This window comes from Microcebus murinus, chromosome 13 (assembly GCF_040939455.1).
Source record: "Microcebus murinus isolate Inina chromosome 13, M.murinus_Inina_mat1.0, whole genome shotgun sequence".
In the NCBI taxonomy this organism is placed as follows: Eukaryota; Metazoa; Chordata; class Mammalia; order Primates; family Cheirogaleidae; genus Microcebus; species Microcebus murinus.
In genome coordinates this window covers 4,940,249-4,967,233 of record NC_134116.1, presented here as the reverse complement: position 1 = coordinate 4,967,233, position 26,985 = coordinate 4,940,249, and the positions used below count along the sequence as shown (strand labels likewise).

General features: G+C 39.5%; 1 protein-coding gene and 1 long non-coding RNA gene across 2 annotated transcripts in view; one reads left to right on the top strand and one right to left on the bottom strand.

Moving 5' to 3' along the window:
- The window catches only part of LOC142874790 (uncharacterized), a 79,834-nt gene extending 78,446 nt beyond the window's left edge, over positions 1-1,388 (top strand). The window contains exon 3 of the long non-coding RNA XR_012922411.1: positions 1,301-1,388. This is a non-coding gene — a long non-coding RNA (uncharacterized LOC142874790). The remainder of the gene's footprint in view (positions 1-1,300) is intronic.
- Positions 1,389-1,780: 392 nt separating this feature from the next.
- LOC105864203 (uncharacterized) lies at positions 1,781-25,961 on the bottom strand. Its single transcript, XM_076009276.1, has 9 exons — positions 25,777-25,961; positions 14,535-14,561; positions 12,294-12,520; positions 10,340-10,466; positions 9,726-9,821; positions 4,050-4,184; positions 2,779-3,470; positions 2,429-2,694; positions 1,781-2,350 (listed from the first exon to the last, which is right to left on the bottom strand). The coding sequence occupies exons 3-9, from the start codon at positions 12,306-12,308 to the stop codon at positions 2,032-2,034; spliced, it is 1,650 nt and encodes a 549-aa protein (XP_075865391.1). The 5' UTR covers positions 12,309-12,520; positions 14,535-14,561; positions 25,777-25,961; the 3' UTR covers positions 1,781-2,031.
- Positions 25,962-26,985: the final 1,024 nt, after the last annotated feature.

Below are 26,985 nucleotides of genomic sequence, written 5' to 3'. Positions count from 1 at the left end.
GACACATTCTTTGGCTGCCAACCAGAGCCACTGAATAAGTGACATGAAGGAGGAGCCCAGCAATCCAAGATATCACAAGCCATTCAGGTGATTCACATGCATGCTAAATTCAACAACTTCTGCAGCACCCAAGGCATAGCTTATTTATGAGCCAGCAGATAAGTAATTCTAAGAATACAAAACAGACATGTGATAATATTAGAGTTATTAGATAATATTAGAGATAATATTAGAGTTGTGACTCAAAACTTTAAAATGTAGAAACAGAAATCTGAATAAACATAGATTTTATTGTTTTTGTCCTCTATCCCATTTCACTTCCTTCACTATACTTTGTGCTTTCTGTAATCACCTGCCAAATAAAACAGTTGCACTCATGTCTCGCATCAGAATATTCAAATTTAAAACCATAATGTATTTAATATTTTATCAAATAAGATATAAATCACATATTGCAAGAGATTATGGAAGCCTATATTTCACAATAGGGTAGAATATAATATTCTCACTATCATATTGTTTGATGATTTTAAGAAGTTGTAACAAATAATTATTTTGTATTTCAAAATATTAAGGTATACAAACATTGATGTTATATCTATTGCCTTTGCACCATTCAAGTCACAGCTACAAACTTTCCCATCCTTACAGTGCATGCTGCACCCATTAGCCTAGCTCACAGCAACCTCAAACTCCTGGACTCAAGTGATTCTCCTGCCTCGGCTCTGGGACTATAGTAGCTGGGACTATACATGAGCACCACCACAACCAGCTAATTTTTTTCTATTTTTAGTAGAGACGAGGTCTTGCTCTTCCTTGGGCTGACCTCAAGGGATCTTCCCACCGTGGCCTCCCAGAGTGCTAGAATTACAGGCATGAGCCATCATGCCTGGCCCCAATAAAATATTGTTTTTAGATCTTAGCCACAAACTTGGCTAACAGGTTTCTCTTAACATTAGTGGGAGGGTAACATTTCATTCATGGCACAACAGTGTTAAAATATTTTAAAACTTTAGTTTTATTAATTAATCATGTTTGCTCATAAACTAAATAAGCCACTATATGTATCCTGGCAAAAATAAAGTTAAAAGCACTCAAGAAGCATTAGTGTTTTACCAACACAGTGACTTCAAAGTTCTCCTTTTTTAATTTTAAAAGAGGGATGATCATCATTTAGTGAATGTTGACTGGAAATACATTTAAAACCTTTCATACATCTTCTCTTTGTTATCTGTGAAGATGTATTTATTTCTATCACATTAAATAATATTCGAGTCTTCTATTTTGTGTTCTATTACAGCAAATGATACACAAGACTTCTTCATTCTGCTACAAGAATATTTCAGTATTTTAACAAACTGGCCAGTTTCTTCCACTTAAAAGGTAATTAATAAATTATTTTGAAAATTTAGAATGTTCCTCTTTTGCTTTAATACAGAACGGCCTGAACATATACATGTTTACATGCATCACCATTTTATAATTTAAACAAAAAGAACACCTTTCTTTCTATATTCCTTAAATGTTTTCTATTACACATTCCTGACAATATTGATATTAATGATGTGTGACTAATATAAAATGGTGTCTATACTTCTGTTGAAGAGTAGGCCACATATTTTCACATAAACACTAGAGATTAAGACACAGTATCAATTGATTTAAGAATTAAAATATATGAATATTTGTTTTTGAAACAACTCAAATACTGTCCATAAAAATAAAATATACATTAACTATAATTATACCTGTCGAAACATAAATGTTCTTACTCCTTTGGAGCATGGAAATAAATTGCCTAATTTATTTGATGTTGGATATTCCCTATAATAAATACCCTGGTTTAGTTAATTATCAAAAGTGTTTGTACTTTAGTTCTTTCTTGTGTGAATTTCCTGATGCATTTGGACTTCAGTTTTGAGTGAATACTTCCAAACATTTATTGCACCCATAAGGTTTATTTCCCTCTGATTTCTCTGATGAATTCTAAGTTTCTGTTTTGGATAAAGTGTTTTTTCTCATTTATTACATCTATAGAGTTTGTCTAATATGAATTCTCTGATGTCGGGTAAGATGTGAACTCTGGTTAAAGGCTTTGCCACAATTTTTACATTTATAGGGTTTCTCTCCAGTATGAATTCTCTGATGTTGAGTAAGGTTTGAACTAGAGCTAAAGGTTTTACCACATTCTTTACATTTGTGGGGTTTCTCTCCAGTATGAATTCTCTGATGTTGTATAAAATTTGAACTATAGTTAAAAGTTTTGTTACAGTCTTTACATTTGTAGAGTTCCTCTCCAGTATGAATTCTCTGATGTTTAATAAGACTCGATAACCGAGTAAAAGACTTACTACATTCTTTACATTCGTTTTCATTTTCTCTGGTATGGCTTCTCTGGTGCCGAGAAAGATTTGAACTGTAGGTATACGCTATGCCACATTCTTTACATTTGTAGGGTTTCTCTCCAGTATGAATTCTCTGATGTTTAGTAAGATCTGAACTACAGTTAAAGGTTTTACCACATTGTTTACATTTGTAGGGCTTCTCTCCAGTATGAATTCTCTCATGCACAAGCAGACTTGATAAACGAAGAAAAGATTTACTGCATGCCTTACACTCGTAACATTTTTCTCCAGTATGTATTCTCTGGTGCTCAGCAAGACGTGAACTATACATAAAGACTTTGCCACATTCCTTACATTTGTGTGGCTTCTCTCCATTGTGAATTTTCTGATGCAAAATAAGACTTGATGGACGAGTAAAAGACTTACTGCATGCTTCACACTTGTACTGTTTCTCTCCAGAATGAATTCGAAGGTGCTGAGTAAGATATGAACTATACTTAAAGGTTTTGGAACATTCTTGACATTTGTAGGCTTTCTCTCTGGTATGAATTTTCTGATGTCGAGTAAGATGTGAATTACACTTAAAGGCTTTGCCACATTCTTTACATCTGTAGGCTTTCTCTCCAGTATGAACTCTCTGATGTTGAGTAAGTTGTGAACTACAGATAAATGTTTTGCCACAGTCCTTACATTTGTAGGGCTTCTCTCCAGTATGAATTCTCTGATGTCGAGTAAGATGAGAACTCCAGTTAAAGATTTTGCCACATTCTTTACATTTGTACGATTTTTCTTTAGTATGGATTATCTTATATTTTTTTATGTTTGATGACTGACTAAAGACTTTCTTGCATTTATTATATCTACATGAGGTTTCTCCAAAATGGATTCCTTGATGCTGAGAATGTTTTGATGACTGAATAAAAGCTTCTACACTTTTATTACATTTGCCAGACTTCTCTTGAATATGAATACTCTGATGGATAAGCAGCTTTGAGTATTGATGAAAGACTTTCTCACACTTTTTACATTTGAAATGGTTCTCAGGAAAATGACTTTTCTGATGTTTTCCAGGGCTAGAGCATTGGTCAAAGGTTTTCTCAGATTTTTGGCATTGATAATTTTTGTCTCCAATACAAATATTCTGGTAATTATTTAGGGTAGATACCTGGCTAAAGGGTATTAAAGTTTTATTATATATGTAATGTTTTACCCAAATATCTATTCCCTGACACAGATTAAGCAATGGTGACGGGGTAAAAACCTTCCCATACAGATCAAAGTTGTAGATTTTGGCAATAGAAGGTATTACATTTTGGTAGAATAATAATAAACTTTTAACAAAGGATCCACCAAATTGATCACATTTAAAAATCTCCGTATTTTTAACTGTCAGATCCTCAGAAATAGTTGACTGCAAATTTAATGCAATTCTATATATTAATTGGTTCAGATTATTTGATACATAGATGAGGTCACTATTTACATTTTCTAAATTTCCATTCAGAGAAAAGGTATGTTCCAAAAATTGATATTGACATTTACTTACAGAAATGTGAGGTTCAGCAAAAGTAACTGACAAGAATCTAGTTTTTTCTCCAAATATTTTACATGTTTGACCTCTGCTATAAGTGACATTTTTATTATAGGTAGTTGTCCTACTTTTTTTATGTCCATCACTACATCCATTTTGTGCTTCACATTCACCCTCACCTTCGCAGTCTTTCCTTAAGTGTAAATTTTGAAAGCTACAACTCCCAAATGTCCTCAATATCACTTTTTGGAATAGATCTTCTATGTACTTCTTTGTCCACAGGCTTTCAGTGTAATTAGAAAATATCCCTGAAAGATATCAAAAGTTTTCAAAATTCCAATTACTATATTTGGGCGAATATATACTTTACAAATAAAATATACAAAAGTATACCAACCTGAGAACAGCATGATGACTGAATCAAAAACTTGAGGCCCTGTTTTTCAAGCAATATATAAACTTAACAAAGATATGCTAAGGAAAAATCAATTGAGTTTGCAGTAACCCTAGTGAGTGCAAAGCCAAGAAGAGCCAAGTTAAGAAGGGGAAAGTTTGTTATATTTGTGCACCACAGCATAGTGGGAAAAAAAGAAAAAAGGAAATAAACTTGCCCCTCCTTTTTTCTCTCCCTCAGGAAACAAAGAGACTGGAACATGTGTCCAAAGTTCTGAGTTTCTCGGTATCTAAGTACTATTTTTCCTTTAATATGGAGTACTAAAGGGAATGGAGTTGTAGTTTAAATGACAGTGTGGGTCCAGTGAAAACAAACATGAATGTTTTTACAGCAACAGAGAGAATGCAGTACCAATTATATTTGCCAAGGGACACAAGAAATTAAATGCTTTTATGAAAAATGAGGGAATCATTTTAACAGAAAAATGTACACATTATAGTAGAGGAGACATATGGCCAACAGTCAGGAGAAACTCCCAGAATGTCTAGTGTTGTTGAATAATGTCCATTTTTCCCTGTACAAAGCACTCCATAAGGATGGGACAGGTAGCTGTTTTTTAAATGACCAGAATTTTAACAATAATCAGAAGACATCAAAGAAATAAAAAGTCAAAAATATTCAAGTAGACCCTAAGAAGTGAAGATCTACTAATTAATTTGAAAAGAATTTAAAATAGCTATCTAAAGATGCTTAATCACCTAAATGAGAACACAGACAACTAAACAAAATTAAGAAAACAATGTATAAAGCAAATTAGTTCACTGACAAAAATCAAAAATCTAGAAACACAAGCATACAGTATGGGACTGAACAATAAAATAACAAAGTTTGTTACAGTTGGTTGATAGCTGACTTGATCTAATACAAGAAAAAGACAGCAATCGTGGTAATAGGTCATCTAAAATTATAGAGAAAAAGGCAAAAAAATGAGAAAACGGTAAGAGAGCCCAAGGGACTTTGGGATGCCATCATGTAGGTCACTACAATGATAATGGGAGAACTAGAATGAAAAAAAGCAAGGAAAACATGCAGATTATTTTAAGAAATAGCGGAGATTATTTGAAGAAATCATGGATACAATTTTCTAAATCTGAAGGAGAAAATAGCATAAAGTTTCAAGAAACCCAGCCAACTCTAACAGGACTAATACAAAGACAACCACCAAGAGATACATTACAATCAGAAATTTAAAAGTTTCAAAGAGGCCAGTGCCGTGGCTCACGCCTGTAACCCTAGCACTCTGAAACGCCGAGGAGGGCGGATGGCTGGAGGTCAGGAGTTCGAAACCAGCCTGAGCAAGAGTGAGACCCCGTCTCTACTATAAATAGAAATTAATTGGCAACTAATATATATAGAAAAAATTAGCTGGGCATGGTGGCACATGCCTGTAGGCCCAGCTACTGGGTAGGCTGAGGCATGAGGATTGCTTGAGCCCAGGAGTTGGAGGTTGCTGTGAGCTAGGCTGATGCCACGGCATTCACTCTAGCCTGAGCAACAAAGTGAGACTCTGTCTCATAAATAAATAAATAAATAAATAAATAAATAAATAAAAAGTTTCAAGGAGAACCTTGAAATCAGCAAGCAAAAAGTGACTTGGCATGTACGAGTGTCCTCTTATAAGATGATCAACACATATTGCAGCAAAATATCTTGCAGGCCGAAAAGGTGCAGGATGATATATTCAGTGTACTAAAAAAAGGACAACTATAATATAAGAACACTATTTATGAAATGAGTGTTATTTAAAATAAATTATGAACAAGGATGTTCCTTGAAAAAAAGATTATGAAATATAAAAAGGAATAAAGTAAAAATTAAATTAAATTTTAAAATAAAAAATTAGAATTTTTTTGTAACAAGTTGTGCTTGTAAGAAATAATTTTCAAATTAATAAAAGTTGAATGAATTTATATACACCAGACTTTCCCTGCAAGAAATGCCAGAGTCCATTTTTCACATTAAAAAATGATGGCAGATAACAGATAGCAACAAAAGTCACATGAAAATGTAAAGTTCTCAGGTAAAGGCAATTATACACACAAATACAGCATTCTGTATTATTTATAATGATGGTGAATGTAATGCTTAAGATTTCAAAAGACAAAAACAGTTAAAAATAATAATGCACTTGTGCTAATGGATACACGATACAAAAAGATACAGGCTGGATGCGGTGGCTCACACCTATAATCCCAATACTCCCTGGGAGACCAAGTCAGGAGCATAGCTTGAGCTCAGAAGCTCAAGACCAGCCTGAGCAAAAGTGAGACCCCTCTCTACTAAAAATAGAAAAGTTAGCTGGTCATTATGATGTACACCGAGCAACTCGGGATATTGAGGTAAGAGGATCACTCGAGCCCACAAGTTTAAGGTTGCAGTGAGCTATGATGATGCCACTGCACTCTACCCAGGGAGACACAGAAAGATTACATATATATATATATATATACATATATATATATATATATATATATATATATATATATATAAAATGTGAGATATCCATGAAATGCAATGTTCAGATAGAAAGAGGGAGGGGTTTTCTATGCAATTGAAGTTATCACCTTACAATAGGTTGTTATAACTTTAAGATATTTTATGTAATATCTATGGTAACCACAATGAATATACCTATAGTAAACAGACACAAAAGTTAATGACAAAGAAATTAAAACATGTCACTACAAAAATCAATAAAAGATAAAGACAGTAAGAGAAAAAAACAAACAATTTTGCTATAAGATCTACAAAATAGGCAGGAGTGGTGGCTCACGCCTGTAATCCTAGCACTCTGAGAGGCCAAGGCGGGAAGATCACTCGAAGTGAGAAGTTCCAGACAAGCCCAAGCAAGAGTGAGACCTTGTCTCTACTAAAATTAGTCGGACAACTAAAAATATATGGAAAAAATTAGCCAGGCATGGTGGCACATGCCTGTAGTCACAGCTACTCAGGAGGCTGAGGCAGAAGGATTGCTTGAGCCCAGGAGTTTGAGGTTACTGTGAGCTAGGTTGACGCCACGGCACTATAGCCTGGGCAACAGAGTAAGACTCTGTCTAAAATATATATATTTACAAAATATGCAATAGTAAGTAATTCTCTTTCAGTAATCATTTTACACATAAATAAATAAAATCAATCAAAATACGTAACTTAGCTGAATAAATTCAAACAACAAAATCCAATTCTATGCTTTCTACAAAAATATCACTTTACGTCTGAGGACACATAAGGTCAAAATGAAAGCATAGAAAAATGCATTTTATGGGTTTTCAGAAGGAAAAGAGACAGAAAAAAAAGATTTAAAGATAAAATATCTTAATACTCTCCAGATCTAGAAAAGGATATAGAAATACAGTTTCATGAATCTCAAAATAACTAAAGCAAAAATAAATAAATAAATAAACCTAATTAAGATTGCTCCAGGACACATTATAACTCAATGTCAAAACTCAAAATGAAGTGAGAATCTTAAATGCAGCAAAAGGTAAGAGAGTTTCACATACAAGGGAACATCTATAAGGTTATGAGCATATTTCCCAGCACAAACTTTGCAGGCCAGGTAGGAATTAGATAATATATTCAACATGCTAAAAGAAGAATAAAAAAAGAACAAAAATATTGGCTCCTAAGAAGACTATATTTGACAACTGTCCTTTAGGAAAGATGAAGATGTTCTCAAACAACAACAGTAACAAAAGATACCACTAGACCTGTCTTACAAGAAATGATTAACGTATCCGAGTCACGGCACCAAAGATAAAAAAATAATATAAAAAAAAAAAATAAAAAAAAAAAAAAAAAAAAAAGAAATGATTAAAGAAAATTCTTCAAGTTAAAACAATGGAATTTCAATTAACAATATGAAAACATAAAAGTATAAATCTCACTGAAAATAGCAAATAGTTAAATTCACAATACTCTAAAACAATAATGGTAGTATATAAATTACTTTCAACTCTAGTATAAAAGCTATAAAACAGGAGTATTAAAAATGAACATAACCACAATTTGTTAACTTAGATATACAATATAAAATGTGAAGGGTAACATATATTGTATAACATGTGTGGAGGGACAGAAAGTGTTGAATTTTTTATGCATAGAAGTTAAATTGCACATAATAGTACACAACAAATATTTAGTTATACAAATCTACATGCTATATACACAATCATAGATATAAACACATGTATATATGTATAAACACATTATATACATATAAACAAATGTATATAAACACATGTATATATATTCATATATATGAATACATATATATATGAATGACACAGTCAAGGTACGCTTCATACTAGAGAAACATAAGATAATAGTTATTAAAAATGTAAAGTTACAAATGAGAGTTTAACATATGCTCAGCAGTGTTCTAAGATCCCTAATGACACATTATATTCAAGAAATCTAGGAAGTGAGTAGATACATTAAACTATATTACAGTTGAGGAATATAAAAATATGGTATAAATTATTAATCTGAATTCACACAAAAGAATGAAACTCTGAAGTAAAATAACATTAGATTTTTTATATTTAGGGAGCTTCTTAGTGCTCTGATAAAATTTCTGAGCATAAATTTCTGCAAAATAACAATGAAACCTCATATATGAAATCATAAAGCAGAAAATATACATGTGTCTCTGATGTTCCTGGGATTTCTGAAGCAAATTCCAGCAATAGCACTACTCACACATATTTCACACATGATGTAAAAAAGGAACAGACACAATGGTTTAAAGTAGAGTTCCTCAAAAATACACACAGATACTCCCATGTTCCCCAAAGCAACAGAAGATCATTCAGATCATGCAATTCCTTATAAGCCATGAAGAGGACTTAGGCTCAAAGGAAGATCACTGAAAAAAAGTAGGGTCCTAGGCCGGGCGCGGTGGCTCACGCCTGTAATCCTAGCTCTCTGGGAGGCCGAGGCGGGCGGATTGCTCGAGGTCAGGAGTTCGAAACCAGCCTGAGCAAGAGCGAGAACCCGTTTCTACTATAAATAGAAAGAAATTAATTGGCCAACTAACATATATACAAAAAATTAGCCGGGCATGGTGGCGCATGCCTGTAGTCCCAGCTACTTGGGAGGCTGAGGCACGAGGATTGCTTGAGCCAGGAGTTTGAGGTTGCTGTGAGCTAGGCTGACGCCATGGCACTCACTCTAGCCTGGGCAACAAAGTGAGACTCTGTCTCAAAAAAAAAAAAAAAAAAGTAGGGTCCTTAGAGAATTTCAGAGCATGAACAGAGGATGTACTTATGTGACAGCAAGGAAAAGAAATCCAGGCTTCTCCAAAACCATTTCCATTGGAGTAAAGCTTCACAAACCACATTTTAAGGTTTGGTTTCTCCTAGGCCTTTGGATCTCTCACCTATATTACACGTACCTGAGTGTTTGGCTACTGTCTCATGTCTCACCACATTCCAGGGTTCTTTCCTTTGCTCCAGACAGATGATCAGGTCTGGCTTAGAGGTGGTGAGACCTATTTTATTAGGAAAAAAGTAACATGACTCTTGCTAGGTTTCTCCAATTACCAGCCTAGTACTGTGTTTAGTAGAGAAGAATGAACATTATAGAAGTTTCTAGAAAATTTCCAGAATACTGTTTCCTGGGAGAAAAAAAAAAATCTAAAGCAGTATTTAGGAAATATTTTAAATTTGTGGTTCCTTACATCCAATTTCTAGTACTACTGAATCAAAAATTGGTGGTCAAAACTGGATTTTAAAGTTTGGGCAATAATATTTTATATCACTGAATTTCTGTAATTGTCACCAATCTAGAGTGAAATATTCATATCAGTTTGATATAGGGAAAGGTATATGTTAAGATGAAACATCTTGAATATTTTGTTTTCTACACTAACAAGCCTCAAAGTTTTCTTTGAAAGCAGGAATCTAAAACTCATTCATGCAAAGAAGGAACTCCCAAAAAACATTTCACAAAGAAAGAAAATGAAACCCTTAGAGTGTATTACAAATCTTAGAGGGAAGTTATCCTCACCCAGGAAGACCAGGTTTCTGTAATTCTCGAGCATCACATCTGTATACAAATTCTGTTCAGCAGGACCCAGACATGCCCACTCCTCTACAGAGAATTCAATGGCCACATCTCTGAAAGTCACCAGTCCCTGGAAAAAATATATATATTTACCAAGTAGCCATGGGAAGCATTCTCAATTTGACTAAAAGTGAAATTAGAGAGTAAAGAGAACTAACTCTGACTTACAAGAATGACTAGAATTATCCAATAATTAACATAGTAATATGCACTAATGTATTCTCTAACTCTGAGGACAGAGGATAGCAAAAAATCTACAAAACAAGTGTAGATACTATAATTTTCTGTATGATAAAAGTATAAAATTAAGGGCATTGGCCAGGCATGGTGGTGTGCGCCTGTAGTCCCAGATACTCGGGAGGCTGAGGCAGGAGGATCACTTGAGCCCAGGAATTTCAGGTTGCTGTGAGCTAGGCTGAGGCCACGCACTCTACTCAATGCAATGGAGTGAGACTCTGTCTCAAAAAAAAAAAAAAAAAAATTAAGGTCATCAACATAGGCATATATATTTTTAAGTGATGTATATATATTACACAATAAGTTGTATATATTTCTGATATGGAAATGTCATTATGAGTTAGAAGGATATTTCTAAACTTTTAACGTGTACTACAGTGAACTGGAGATCTTGTTAAAATGCAGGTTCTGATTTAGAAGGTCTGGAGTGGGGCCCAGGTTTTTGCATTTCTAACAAACTCACAAGTAATGCCAAGTCTTCCAGCCCAAGAAGAATATTTTGTCAAACACACAGTAAGTGGTAGAATCCAGATTTTATCCCAGTTCATCTGACCAGTAAACAAAGATGAGAGCCTTCATTTTGCAAAGCAAGCTAAAGAAACTAAGAAGAAAGCAGACCTTCCAGATTAAATGTAATGTTTTTTGTACATCAGTTAGTAAAAGTTCCCAAGAATAATAAAAATAGAAATAATTACTTTATAGTGGAGGAATCTGTTAGACAGCACCTTATCCAAGTGAATGAAATTAACATCAACTGTCAGAAAAAACAGTGTTATGTGGTGCTGATGCACACATGATACACCACTGCTGTGAGTTTATTGGCCAAATTTTTTTTAAAAAAAATAAATCACAATCTGAATCTAGGCATAAGAAAACATCAATTTTATGCAAAGTTTAAACCACATATATTTTCAATGATCTGTAATCTCTAATAGTGTATTTAGTCTTTCTTTAGCAGCCTAGAGCAGTGGTCCCCAACCTTTTTGGCACCAGGGACCATTTTCATGGAAGACAATTTTTCCATAGACAGTTGAGGGGCGTAAGTTTGGGATGATTCAAGTGCATTATTTACTGTACACTTTATTTCTATTATTACATTGCAATTTATAATGAAATAGTTATACAACTCACCACAGGTTTGGGGACCCCTCTTTCAGACGACACAACTCTTCTGATTAATCTCTTTTTTAGAACTTTCTAAGTTATCTTTGGCTATTAATGTCATCCTCTTTAAATGTGTGTTTTTAATCCTGTTTGACATAGAGATACTAGTGCATTCTGATGTGACCTCAACTGTACATCTTTTTCTTCACTGATATCCAAGAACCTAACCCCATTCCCAAGAGGAATCTTGGGTATCCACACTTTCCCATGTTGATCTGTCAAAAAGGGGACAGTTTCACTATTGCAGGTCATAAAATCACAGTGAGCATTGTTCACAGTATATAAAAAGCCTGGCTGCAGCGAATTGAGGGAAGGCTCTGGCATACAGTGGAGAATTATTTTAAAGAGCCTCTTCAATATGATAAGAAAGAAAAAAAAGAAGCTCAGACAATGTTGTTAGGCAGAAACATCAGAAGTAGAGGAGCAATGATCTTCAAGTCCTAAATATATGACATTCAAGGAGTAAAAATGGACACAGCCCCTGGCAGACACTTACCCGAGAACCAGCCATTTCTTCCTCTTCTTCCTCCTCCTCTAGGATTCTTCTCAGGTGAGATTATCTGAACAAATCACAGCTGCATCTTCAGAATATGCCTTTAAAGACATCAGCACAATCCCTTCACCTGCTACCACCACACCACACAGGCAGAAGCAGCTTAAAGTATAGAAAAGGTGACGCCCATCTGTCCTTTGTCACAGGTGAGATTCAGTAATATTGAGCTCCTACATAAAGATCAAAATGTGAGTTTCTCCTTTCCTGCCCTCGGGTGCCCTCCCCTGCCTCAGACACCAACAATTTCTGCTGCAGCAATGGCAATATGGGCCACACTGACTCACCTTCACAAAACCCAAGCAAAGCAGACCCTGTGACTGCCCTTTGGAAAAAAAGGCTGAACTCAATTCTCACAAACAGATCTGGGAGCCCACATGCATGCCCCAGAACCTCAGCTTAGAATCATGTGAGTTACTTAATTAAAACCACATGGATGGTACCATCCATACCAATAGACAGACGCTGTGGGTGGCTCAGGTGATGGTGTTCCTTCAAACCAGCCATGTGATCCTAATTGCAGGCCTTGGCAGAGAGCCACTTTGCTGAGCATTGCCTCTAGAGCAGGGTCCTCAAACTTTTTAAACAGGGGGCCAGTTCACTGTCCCTCAGACCGTTGGAGGGCCGGACTATAGTCTAAAAAAAACTATGAGCAAATTCCTACGCACACTGCACTTATTTTATTTTGAAGTAAAAAAACAAATGAGCAAAAACACCGCATGTGGCCCTCGGACTGTAGTTTAAGGACGCCTGCTCTAGAGCTTCAATGTGCATATAAATTATTAGTGTTCCAGGCCCCAGTCTAGATGACGTGATCCTTCAGGTATGGAAGGGTCCATGGACTGTCTTCATTAACAAGTCCCCTGTTAATGCTGATGTTGCTTCTTCCCCAGACCTCTCACCAGTTGCACTCAGCTAGAGACACCAGGCACAGCAGAGTCCCGTACACCTAACACTTTTTTTTTTTTGAGATAGAGTCTCGCTTTGTTGCTCAGGCCAGAGTGAGTGTGGTGGCATCAGCCTAGCTCACAGCAACCTCAAACTCCTGGCTCAAGCAATCCTGCTGCCTCAGCCTCCCAAATAGCTGGGACTACAGGCATGCGCCACCATGCCTGGCTAATTTTTTTCTATATATATTAGTTGGCCAATTAATTTCTTTCTATTTATAGTAGAGACGGGTTCTCGCTCTTGCTCAGGCTGGTTTCAAACTCCTGACCTCGAGCCATCTGCCCACCTCGGCCTCCCAGAGTGCTAGGATTACAGGCGTGAGCTAACACTTTTATTACAACATAAATACTTCTGGTCCAAGTGAAGATCATCAATCATCTTCCTAAAACAACATTTTCTGCTAGCCCTTTAAAGCTTACAGAGGCTGGGGAAGGCAATTATATCTGAGGAAGCCTGCATTTGGAAAACAATATGTGCATGTGCATTAATGCAACATTTACTGAGCATACACTATGTGCTCACAAGTACACTACAATGCACTGTGCTGGGAACCTCACATTGTCTGTGTTAATTCTCATAATATCCTGGGAGTCAGGCACTAAGTGTCCCATAATTCCCAGCAGGATCTAGATGTTGGGTCCAGGTTTTCAATTTTTCTTCCATTTCTTTGTCCCTGACAAAATAAGAATTTACTGTGTTTCCCTGAATATAAGACCTACCATAAAATAAGCCCTAGCAGGATTTCTAAGCATTTGAGCAATATAAGCCCTACCCCGAAAATAAGCCCTAGAGATGGGCGTGGCTACGCAGCGTATTTGTACAACCCGTGCACTTCCTGGCAGAGCAGTAAAGACGACGAGCAGCCCTTCTGATCTGCCCCATGAGAGCTCTATTGCTCGACATGAGAGATTGGGGCCAATGGTTCTAAAGGAAATAGAGTGGCAAGAAATTCAGGATGGAATTCAGGGTGTGGAGAGTTATGATGTTGTTCCAGAAGAAGACGACTTAACTATATTTGAATAAATGTAGATTGTTGCACCTTACTTAAAAAAAATAACACATCCTCTGAAAATAAGCCCTAGGGTGTCTTTTTGAGGAAAAATAAATATAAGACTCTGTCTTATTTTTGGGGAAACACGGTACAGAATAAAAGATATACATGGATGGGAGACATATGGAAAGGAAGGGTGGAGGAGTAATACAGAGTGCTATTTCATTGTTGCATTTATATTTACTAACCTGTATCTTGTAGAGCATCTACTGGATCTGAAAGAATGGAAACGAAGTTGCTGGGTGAAATGTCTCTAGAACAGAGGTTTCTTCTTTTTTTTTTTTTTTTTTTTTTTGAGATAGTCTCACTCTGTTGCCTGGGCTAGAGTGCCGTGGTGTCAGCCTGGCTCACAGCAACCTCAAACTCCTGGGCTCAAGTGATCTTCCTGCCTCAGCCTTCCAAGTAGCTGGGACTACAGGCATGTGCCACCATGCCGGGCCAATTTTTTATATACATATTTCTACTTGGCCAATTAATTTCTATTTTTAGTAGAGACAGGGTCTCACTGTTGCTCAGGCTGGTTCCAAACTCCTGACCTTGAGGGATCTGCCCGCCTCGGCCTCCCAGAGTGCTAGGATTACAGGCATGAGCCACCTCACTCAGCCGAAGCACAGGTTTTAATAAAAAATAAATCACCAAAATATACAGTACCTTGCAACCATTTATCTGCTTTTGCATTGTGAGAAATTATGACCACCAACTCTGGAGAGATGGCAGGAGCAGCCGCCCTGATCTCTATGCTGCTGGTTTATTTTTCTGTCTTTTCTAAGCTTGTCCAAGAGAAATTCTATTTCCAGAATTTATATGCTTTTAATCATTTCAAAGTACTTTCTTATCTATTTCACAATATAACAAGTAATTTAACATACTGCATCAGGGTTTTCTAGGACAATTATATTAGATACTAAATTTTTATTCTGAACAAAGTAAAAGCAATAGAAATGCCAACAATTCTTTCCATGAATGGTGACATCAGAATTCACAACAGGGAAGTGGTCCCTGTGAAGCTGAAGTCCCCTGTATTTCTCCCATTCTTTGTACTGACCACACATGATGCTGATTTCAACCATTTATCCATTTGTTTTTTACTGAAAGTTCCTAGACAGTAGCTACTGTGACTGCTTTACCACTGTTTCTGTTTTTTTTTCCCTAATGGTCATTTGAAATTCTGGAAACAGTTGGTTTATTTATCAGCTTGAATCTCTAAATTTCTTCCTTGTTCTTCACTCAATTCCCAGGAAATTGTAGCAACTCCCATCTGGGGACAAACCAAGATTTCTTCTGTGCGGGGAGAAACAAACCCTGGGTGACACATTCCTCTCCATCTGAAATGGAAAGAGGGTTAGAACCTGTTGTGAGCCTGACCCCAGTCTGTAAAGGACATCCCCAATGTCTCAAAGACTCCCAGGTGCTTGTGACAGGGTCCCTGGTGAGCCTGGGCTGAAGTCGCTGTGGTGATCCAGGCAAAAGAGACTCAGGCTGACTCTGTGAAGAGGGATAGAGAATGAACCTGCCCTGATGGAGCAAACATCGGTCCGGGTGTGATATCACCTGTCCTGATAAACTAACTCTGGAGTAAGAGGAAGGAGGAGAATACCCTTCCCTAGTAACACAGTGTCTAGGCAGGAAAAATTGTCATCAAGGATCTGGATATTTTGTGGTTCTGATCTTTGTATGTTAGTCAATCTTCTCCTTTATGTTGTATCAAGGTAGGGTCTGGTGTCTCTGGCAGTGTTGGATTTGATTCTGTGATAATGGTTTTTACTTACAGGTTATACTCAGAGCACTGGGAGCCACTTACAGAACTAAAACAGGTCACAGAACAAGACCTGGAAAATTCCACAGGCTCCACCTTGAGAGACCTTCCAGGTTTACAAAGTCAACGTTGGTCTCTTATGCTTCAGAAAACGTTTCCCCTGAGGACATTTTTGTACATGCTCAGTATGAAGTCTGGCCCTGCCTTGTGAATTCCAGATGAAGGCCAGATCTTGTGTGTATATTCAAGGAGAAATTACACTTGATTTGTTTCTTGGGTTTTACAGTGAGGGCAGGGAAACTGAAGTCTATGTGGTCTGCTCTGGAGAATCCTGAGGAACCCCAGGCCTTGGATGTAGAACTGCAGATTTAGGGACCTAGAGAGGTAGGGAAGCAGCAGCACCCGTTGCACATTCCCTGGCATTTGGGCAGGAGGATGCAGCAGACCCTGAGATTCTCAGGCTGAACTGGTGTGTGCGTATCCATCTGCGTAGGCATCAGAGCCCCACGGTCTCGGAATCACTGAATCAATTTCAGGTATGAAGACGCCAGGAGCACTGAAAGACAGAGCTAGAACTGATGATTGTTACACCATGAGAGTATATTTGTTGGAATTTGGTCTAATTGTACTCTAGAAGGTACTGTACTCCATAAATAGGCAGACAGGCCAGAAAGCCTATGTATTTAAAAATTATAAAATGTGTATTCATAAAGTGGTAGGATGTGATTAACAGTTAAAACTGCTTATTCCAATCAGGTGCAGTGGCTCATGCCTCCAATCCTAAAGCTTTAGGAGGCCAAGGTAAGAGAGTCATTTGACCCCAGGAGTTTGAGACCAGTCCGGGCAACACAGTAAGACTATATATCTACAAAAAATAATAAAACAAAATTATGTGGGCATAGTTGCACATGCCTATAGTCCTATTCAGGAGGCTAACTGAAGAGGATCACTCAAGCCTTGAGGTTGCAGTAAGCTAGGATAGTGCCACTGAACTCTACCTAGCCCAGGGGACAGACTGAGCTGCTGTCTCAATAAATTGCTTAGGTCTTGGCTATGAATTAAGGTTATTAAAAGTTAAAATTCTAGGCCGGGCGTGGTGGCTCACGCCTGTAATCCTAGCACTTTGGGAGGCCGAGGCGGGCGGATTGCTCAAGGTCAGGAGTTCGAAACCAGCCTGAGCGAGACCCCGTCTCTAAAAAAAAAAAAAAAAAAAGTTAAAATTCTGACTAACATATGGTAACCAAAGCTAAAGATAAGAAGAAAAATAAGTCTACATCAAGAGTGTATAAAGAACATAAGATGTGCTTTTTGGTGAAAATGGTTATAAAAAAGAAACATGAGGATTTGTTTTTTTCTTAAAAAAGAAATTTTGCCTAATTTAGAGGTTATTTAAAGACTAAATTAAAACAATAAAACAAAGGAAAATGACATAAAAAGGATATGGAAAATTGAAGAAAGAAAAAGAATGGGAAAAATTGTAAAACATAAAAAAGGTTTATAGAAATCTTATCTCATGTAGTTAGAGCTGATTCAGATTAACTAGATCTACTTAAAAGGTTTTATTAAAATTAGCTTTTTCATTTCTCACTTTTATGGCAAAAAAGAAAAAAAAAAAGAAAATAAAAAATAAAAAAATAAAATTAGCTTTGATAATAATACCATAATTCAAGTATAAAACTTTGTGTTCCCTATTTATTTATTTATTTTTGAGACAGAGTCTCACTCTGTTGCCCAGGCATCAGCCTAGCTCACAGCAACCTCAAACTCCTGGGGGCTCAAGCAATCCTTCTGCCTCAGCCTCCCAAGTAGCTGGGACTAAAGGCATGCACCACCATGCCTAGCTAATTTTTTCTATATATTTTTAGTTGGCCAATTAATTTCTTTCTATTTTTAGTAGAGACAGGTTCTCGCTCTTGCTCAGGCTGGTTTCAAACTCATGACCTTGAGTGATCTTCCTGCCTCCTCCCAGAGTGCTAGGATTACTGGTGTGAGCCACCACGCCTGGCCTGGTGTTCCCTTTTAAACAAGATTTTCATTAAGTGTTAATACAAGATAATAAAAGACTTTTGAGGCCGGGCGCGGTGGCTCATGCCTGTAATCCTAGCACTCTGGGAGGCCGAGGCGGGCGGATTGCTCGAGGTCAGGAGTTCAAAACCAGCCTGAGCAAGACCCCGTCTCTACCAAAATATAGAAAGAAATTAATTGACTAACTAAAAATATATATACAAAAAAAATTAGCCGGGCATGGTGGCACATGCCTGTAGTCCCAGCTACTCGGGAGGCTGAGGCAGTAGGATCGCTGAGCCCAGGAGATTGAGGTTGCTGTGAGCCAGGCTGACGCCACGGCACTCACTCTAGCCTGGGCAAGAAAGTGAGACTCTGTCTCAAAAAAAAAAAAAAAAAAAAAAAAGACTTTTGTTTACCTTTTGAGTAAACTATGGGGGAAAAATGACCAAATTTCTTCATGAAAAGCTTCTTTACCATGACCATTTTAACTCTTGTTCTATTTCTTCTTGGAGACTTCCTTCTCATCTTCATAGAGATTGAGAAACCATTGGTAAAATAATCTGTTTGTAAAATGTATCCAATTATTTTAGCATTTCCATTTAGCATTCCATTCCATTCCATTTAGCAAAATCCAATTTTTTTAGCATTTACCAGTCTTCTAGACTGGTATAATATACAAATTGGGTTATAAAAAGTCAACTGGCAAAGTTTACAGAAGTCTTTAACCTTCCCTGGCCTAAGATTCATCTCTTGCTATTATTTAACATATGTTTTACTCTGTTTGGAAAACATTAGCTTTCTTTCTTTAAAATAATAAAAGAAAGCCCCATGCACATAGATGAAGTAGCCTACAACCACCTCTCTTTGAAGGTGATATTCTTCATCATCACCAAGGTCTTAAAAAAGTTTCTCACAGAACAATTTAAATTAAAGTTTCTTCTAACAGTGAGCTACAAGGGGATGAAAACATTAAAGATGATGGCCTCCAATCTGAAACTTCACTTACTGGGAACACCATCAAATAAAAGATTCCCTCCAACACCATTGAAAGGAATCATATCAGGTATTGTTGACCAATCCCTGTGCTACTAAATTTTAAGGCAATGTCTCTTAGTATATTTGGTCACTCTTTTACCTACAGACAGCTCTGAGGAAAGCCAACACTGTACTTCTTCCCTCTAACTTTTTTCTGTATACATGAGAACCAATCTATTTTAGATGGAGATCCTATTGAGAAAAAAATGCTAATTTATCTGCCTGGCCATGACACAGCTCCATAAATTTCATTGAAAGCACACCTTTGCCTTGGTGGGTGTCACTTCCCAGAACACATGATTAGGAATCTTTCTATAACCTTAAAAAATTGCTGATAAAACTGCTGCCTCCATAACAGCTCAACAAAAAAACTATTGATTCAGTGGCTGAGGTTATACTAGGCAATCACATTGCTTTAGATTAGATATTAGCTGAGCAAGGGGGTGTATATATGATGGCAAACACCTCTTGCTGTGTATATATAAGTACTTCTCATGAAGTAGAAACTCATCTATGATAAATTAGAAAAAAGGCACTTGGCTACAATAAATCTCTAAAGAAGAATCTGGATTTAATTTTCTTCATGTTTTTAGTAGGCTTCCTAAGGGAATTGGTATTTTGTTATTGTTCTGGCATATACATTCTTTTCTTATCCTTATATGCATTATATTTTTATGATTCAAATAATTAATGTTTTACTTCTTCCAAGAAAATTAAAATCAGCTGGGCGTGGTAGCTCACGCCTATAATCCTAGCACTCTAGGAGGCTGAGGCAGGAGGCTCGTTTGAGCTCAGGAGTTCAAGACCAGCCTGAGCAAGAGCAAGATCCTATCTCTACTAAAAATAGAAAGAAATTAATTGGCCAACTAAAAATATATAGAAAAAAAAATTAGCTGGGCATGGTGGCACATGCCTGTAGTCCCAGCTACTCGGGAGGCTGAGGCACAAGGATCACTTCAGCCCAGGAGTTTGAGGTTGCTGTGAGCCAGCCTGACATCATGGCACTCTCACCCGGGCAACAGAGCAAGACTATCTCAAAAATAAAATAAAATAAAGTAATATTTTGTAGTTCAGTTTCTTCCATTAGGCCAATGAACTTATATAGGGTTAGCACTTAGGGACAAAAGCAAAAAAGACATTGTCAACAGCATCGAAATATAAACTTGAAACAATGCATCTCCCACTAGCAATGGAATGGGTGAATACATTGGGGGCTCCACAGCTGCAGAGAGCACTTTGTGTGCAACACACTGAGACAAAGAAAACATAAAAAACCTTCACAGCATAATACCAATGGAATAGTAAATATAATATTAAGTCACTGACAACTCAAAAGGAGCAAAACTGAGAAAAACTGTGCTTCATGATAAACGCGTGGTCAAGCTACAAAGAATAACAAGAATCAGTTCTGCAGTCACCTCAGGGTGCAGAAGGCAGATAAGATCACTGGGAAACACCAGAACTGCCCAAGGTTGTTATTTGCCTGGGTGTGAGCCCATGGGGGCTTATGGTCTTATTTAAACTCAGAATAAAGCAAATTTATTTCAAGAATTTTCTTTGCCTCTTGAGATCATGTTACTCAATCCACTCAGATTTTCAAGTAACAAAAATCTTACCCTAATATCATAAAATAAGAAACAAAAGGGAAACAGCTAAAAGTGGGCAGCCTAATTCACCCACACTTCACAATGAACCCCAGACTCAGTAGATTAAACAGGTTTCCAAGCTTGGGGACCACTCTCACTGTGGGGATGTAGCCCCGGGTGTCTTACTCCTAGGTAGGAAGTGCCGGAAACCTGAACAGCTGGGAAACTGAATTCTGGGACCTCCATCCATCCTGTCTCCTACTCGATCTGGAAGCACTCCCTCCTCCAGGTCACAATTCTCACCACCAACCAAACACTCGCCCAGAGTCATTTCAAGGTCTGACCTGTATTTTTTTTTCTGACAGCACAATGTATGGAGTTTGCTGTACACCAGCCAATTCTCCAACACTAGCTGGGTATCCAACAGTCTAATTCTGACACCAGCCAGAGTCAGTTCAGACCCCACAAGTACAGGGCTCAGTACCACATCACTGCCCCCACTGCAGATGCCGGCGGCAAGCCCTGGGGTCCGACTATACTCTGAGCAACTGCCTATAAATCAGGGGCTCCCACAGCCTCTCCTCAAGTCTAATAATTTCACAGAATTACTCACAGAAGTAGGAGACAGCTCAGGAACAACCACGTAAAAAAGATGTACAGGGCAAGGGAAAGTAGCAGGGAAAGATGGGTAGATATCCTGGCAAATCCCTGTGAGTAAGGAAATCTCACAGCCTGTATCTCCGAGAAGAGCAGCCACCTGCAGACAAAGACTTTTCCGATTATGACTTAGATGATGCAGTTGTTTTCACCTACCACTAAGCCAGACAGACTCTGAAAATTCACATTTTGCCTCTTAAACAATTAGTTGAACAATTTTATCTTCAGTGGTCAGAACAATATACTTCTTAACCAAACTTTCCTAAATTTCTCTCCTTCTTCCAGGCCCCTGAACTTTGGCCCACACACAGCCTAAGCAAACATACTCCTCTTTCTGCCTCTCCTAAAAACAGGCTCACTTCAGCATGAATCACTTTCTTATCTAGGATCTAATTTTGCCACCTCCCACCATGCCCTCCCCTTCCTACATACTTTCTAATCTGTTTGTTCTTCCCTATGGAAAGAAGCCCTTGGCTTCCTAACCTTTGAGATGTTTGCAGATTTTAAACTTGGTGCTTTTACTCTATTGCAATATTCTCTTAGAATAAAGTTACTGTTAAGCTAAATTTGAATGTATTTTATTTGGAGGTGTCTAGAATCAGCCTAGGGACAATAACACCATCATACACCAACAGAAATGGCATCACACCCCCACTTTCATTCAAACCCCAGCCTCAGCTCCTGTGGGCCCCCAGCTTTCCAGGGCTCTGCAGCTTCTCTCAGTGTAAGGGCTCCTTTCACGGCTGGTGTAAACAGACTGGGGCACCTGGAGGAAGGCTCCCCAGGAAGAACTAACTATGCCTTCAATGATCTTGTTTTGCTAGATCAGGATTGATCTTTACTTGGAGTCTCTGAGCCCAGGTCCCTGCTTCCCAATCAAGGTTATTAACTTAGTTTTAAATCAGAAAACAGCCAGTGTTTGAAAAATCTAGCAAAATCACTCAAACTCAGTGCTTATGTTTATAGGATGGAAGAAAATTATAGAACACTTACATTTCACATCTCAACAGGAAGAGCAAAAGTATAAATAAAGCTAAAGGATAAATCCCCTTCTGATAATAAATATGTCATTTAATTATGATTTCAATAACAAATGATTTACTAAACAATTATGCATTTGTGAACACTTTTAGTAACTGACAAGTCCTATTTCCTAAAATGTAGCTAAAAACACCGACGTCCAGATCACAGGATACAAAACAGAGTCATGCACTATCAGAAACTATCCCCCTTGCATAAGAGAAGATCTGATGTTTTGGTGTCTATTTGTAATTCACCAATATATCTACCACACTTTCTTGTGGAAATATATTCATTTTTCTGCAGCCATGATGGTAGACATTATCCCTATTTCTTCTCCCTGGCAGCATTCCCAAAGTTAAAACCTCGTATACTGTTTGAAATCAAAGAAACCTCAGAACCTTACAACACTATCTCTGGAGGAGAAAAATGGTAAACAGGAATTTTCTACAAATGGAACATGAGACTAGATTCTTCTTTTTTTCCTGAAAGCCACCTTTCATGCCTCACTGAAAATATTTTATTATCTTTTAAGTTTTATTGATAAAATACCTTTTACAGTTAATGAATAAATCTTTTTAGTGATAAATGCAGGGAGGGATGGTGCTAATAGCAACACAGACTTGTGTGGCTCAAGGGTCAAGTCAGGCCATCCTATCACTTGGGACATTCTCCCAGCCCAATCCTGCTCACTAGAGGACTCAATGACCACATCACAGGAGACAGTGATCTATGCCCGTGTGCCTGAAATGCAAACTGTTTTGCAAGTTTTGGAACTCTCTTTGGGGTGGGTTTTCCTTTTCCTTTTGGATACTTTATCTTCCCTTCACAAGTGTAAAAAAATCCAGAGAACAAAATGTCACTTCTGCCCTTTCCTGTCAATACCAGTATACTGAGCATCAATGTGTCTCCAATAAATGGAAGCTCAGGTTGGGGAGAGAAAAACTTAATGTCCCAAGGAGTTAGCTTTTCAGATGAGGGTATAACAGGAGACTCCTCTCAGCACCAAGACATCCAGCTGCCCCCCAGACAGGTGCCACCCAACACCTCAGGCTGTCCTCTGAGAGAGGATCCAGGACTAATAGTCACTAGAAACCCCAAGAGACATGGCTGCTGTGGGCATCTTCCCCAGACACTTGTGAAACCAGGACCAGGAAAAGACAGAAGGCAGCTAAAGACACACCACTCTGTAAAGTCTCCAAAGGGGAACCTCAATGTAAGAACATTCTAGTAAGACGTGTGTGCCTAGGGAAGATGTTTTTACAGGGGAGTATCAAGTGATTATTCTCTGCTTTCCTCTCACATAAAATGTTCAGAAACAGAAAACAAATATGTTCTAAAAAGCCACTCACAGGTCTGTGAAAAAATGATGTGCAATTAAAATACTATGTCTGTTTGAAAAATAAATAATGAACAGTTGATAATGTTATGAGTTGGAAAGCAGTATTAGGCATTCAGAAATGTGGGAGAAGGAACTCGAAATTTAGGATTTCCAACAGTCTCTGGAACAGTTAGGATGGGCAAACTGGATTTGTGTCTTGGATTTGAGATCTTCCCTGCTTGTCGTACATTTGGAAAAGACAAAGAAAACCAGTATCCCTGGGGAGTGTTAAAATAATTAAATACGGAGCAATCAGACTGAAGTGGCTGTAGCCCTCCGTTCCTACTTAAGAAAACTCACCTCTAACTCAAATGCATTTCCTGTAAATTACAATTTAGAAGAAACCAAAACTTAGGCAAATGACTACAAACTGCCAAGAAAGCTCTGCTTACATAACCAGAAATTGGCCACCCGGATAGTCCAAATAAGGCGACTACATAACTGCAACCAATATTGAATTAGGTCAGCTTCCTCATGCGCCCTACAACTGCCCATTCTTCAAGCCCGTCCCGGAGCTCCAAGACCGCAGACCACTGTTGGGGACTTCCAGATCCACAAACCACCATTTGCTCAGACAAACTCTCTTAAGTGTCTACCCTTCCCAGTTTAATTTTGTTGGGAGTCGACTACCTCTCACCACCCCACCCAACAGAGAGACAGAGATACCCAGGATGCAAACACTCAAGAGGAGTTTATTTTCTGGCTAGCCAGGGTCCAAGCCCTAGAGCACCAACGCAGTGGCCACTCTTGCAGGCAAGGACCCCAACGGGGGTTGCAGCATGCCTTTTATCCCTATGGTGCATACGCTATGCAGTGGCTGATCACGCGTGGATCATGCACTGACCTTTAACATGACTGGTTGGCTGGTAGCCCCACTATACAGGGGTTGGAACAATGCAAAGTTGGCGCAATCAAGCAAGCAAGCAACGGTTTCCATGGCAAGCAAGCAACAGTTTCCAGAAGCCGGATGTTAGTTCCGGCTTCACTGGGGTGTGGGCCTTGCAGGTAGGCAATGTCTCCACCCCTCAAATTTCTAGCAGCAGAATGGAGCCGCGGGGACCTCACCACACCGGTTCCTCCCACGCGCGCACCCAGCGGGTGAGGCCCTGCCGGCGGCCCTCCCACCACAGCACGGCGGGCGCAGGCAGTGGGCGCTGGCTATGGGCGCAGAGCCGCTGGCTGTGGGCAGTGGGCGCGGGCTGTGGGCGCGGGCTGCTGGCGCGGGCTGCGGGCGTGGGCAGTGGGCGCGGGCTGCTGGCGCGGGCTGCGGGCGTGGGCTGCTGGCGCGGGCTGCGGGCGTGGGCAGTGGGCTGCTGGCGCGGGCTGCGGGCAGTGGGCGCGGGCTGCGGGCGTGGGCAGTGGGCTGTGGGCGCGGGATGCGGCCGCGGGCTGCTGGCGCGGGCTGCGGGCGCGGGCTGTGGGCTGGGCGCGGGCTGTAGGCGCAGAGCCGCTGGCTGGGGGCTAAGCAACACGCGGGGCGGGGCCGGGCAGGACGCCGCGGGCCCCACCGGCCCGCTCAGCCTCGTCCCGCGACCGGAGGCCCGAGGGCAAGGTGTGCCAACTTCCTTCTGCGCCCTCCCAGCTGGCCCAGAGCCCCGATCCGCTTCTGGCCGGCAGAAGCCGCCCCTCAGCCGGGCGCGGTGGCTCACGCCTGTGATCCTAGCACTCTGGGAGGCCGAGGCGGGTGGATTGCTCAAGGTCAGGAGTTCAAAACCAGCCTGAGCAAGAGCGAGACCCCGTCTCTACTATAAATAGAAAGAAACTAATTGGCTAACTAATATATATGGAAAAAATTAGCCGGGCATGGTGGCGCATGCCTGTAGTCCCAGCTACTCGGGAGGCTGAGGCAGGAGGATCACTTGAGCCCAGGAGTTTGAGGTTGCTGTGAGCTAGGCTGACGCCACGGCACTCACTCTAGCCTGGGCGACAAAGTGAGATCTGTCTCAAAAAAAAAACAGCCCTCTGGGGACGCCGGGCTGCGCACTCACCGTTTCCCAGCCTCCAGGGCTCCCTGTGTCCTCCCAGTGAATCTCCCAGAATGAATCTCCCAGTCCATGCAGGTCACAAGGTGACAGAGGCTGCGGAGACACCTGGCGGCCCCGGAGAGGCGACGGCGGAGAAGGGACCCCAGCTAGGTGCCGACGCGGGACAAAGGCCGCGCCACATCCCGGAAGCCGCCTCCTTCCCTCTGGCTGAGTACCTGATTGGACAGTCCTCACCGCAGCATCCCTGATTGGATAAGGCTCTAGGCCCCACCCCATCTGGCCATGAGTGACAGGAGTCAGGATCGGGCTGGGGGTCGAATGCCACCAGAGTAACCGGTTTTTGGCTGTAGCTTTCTTTAGACAGGGCTTCGCCCCTGATTTGGGACCTGGCCCTGCTTGGAGGCCATTTGTATTTAACTTTGAATATAAATTATATACTTTTATATTATATATGTCAAGCACAAATGGAAATAACATAATAATTATTTTTAAGTTTGAGACTTTGTAACCTTCCTGGCCTCTGGTGTTTTGAGGAGGCAGCCTGAGCTTTGAAAATGGTGGCACTCCTCTAAGGCAACAGTGTCCGATAGAAATAAAATGTGAGCACATGTGTTATTTAAAATTTTCTAGTAGCCACATAAAAGGGAAGAAAAGAAACAAGTAAAATAGATTGTAATAGTTCAGGCTAAAATATATCCAAAATATTATTGTTTTTCTATTTGATCAGTGTAAAATTATTAATGAAGTATTCTTTGGTACTGTATCTTTAAAACTTATTCTGTGCTTTAAGAATGTTGCACATCTCAGTTCAGACCAGCCACGTTGCAGGGACTCAGTAGCCCCTTAAGGCCAGTGGCTGCCATGTTGAAGTGCAGCTATGAGGGCTCTGACTCCCCTGACCTCAGACAGTTGATGAGCTTGAACCATACCTTTATTTTAGAGGCAATGGAATACCTCCCCCACCACCATCATCTCTTTTCGGGCCCCCAAAATCAGGGAGATGGTGCCCTCAGAGAGCACGGTCCTGCAAGCAGGAAGTGCCTACGTGTAGGATACCACTTACCTGCGGCTTGGGGGGCGTTCATCCCCCTTCCAGAAATCACACACCGAACAAAGAATGATGGGGCCCCAGGATGAATGAACTCCAAGACTGTAGTTACATAATTCTGCAAATACACTACAAAGCATGGCATATATGCTTAAAACATGATT

Coding starts and splice junctions, on each gene's coding strand:
- LOC105864203 (XM_076009276.1), bottom strand. Junction 9,822..10,339: donor CAGAAACCTGGTCTTCCTGG/GTGAGGATAACT, acceptor CTAATAAAATAG/GTCTCACCACCTCTAAGCCA. Junction 2,695..2,778: donor AGAAACAGTACAAGTGTGAA/GCATGCAGTAAG, acceptor CACAAATGTAAG/GAATGTGGCAAAGTCTTTAT.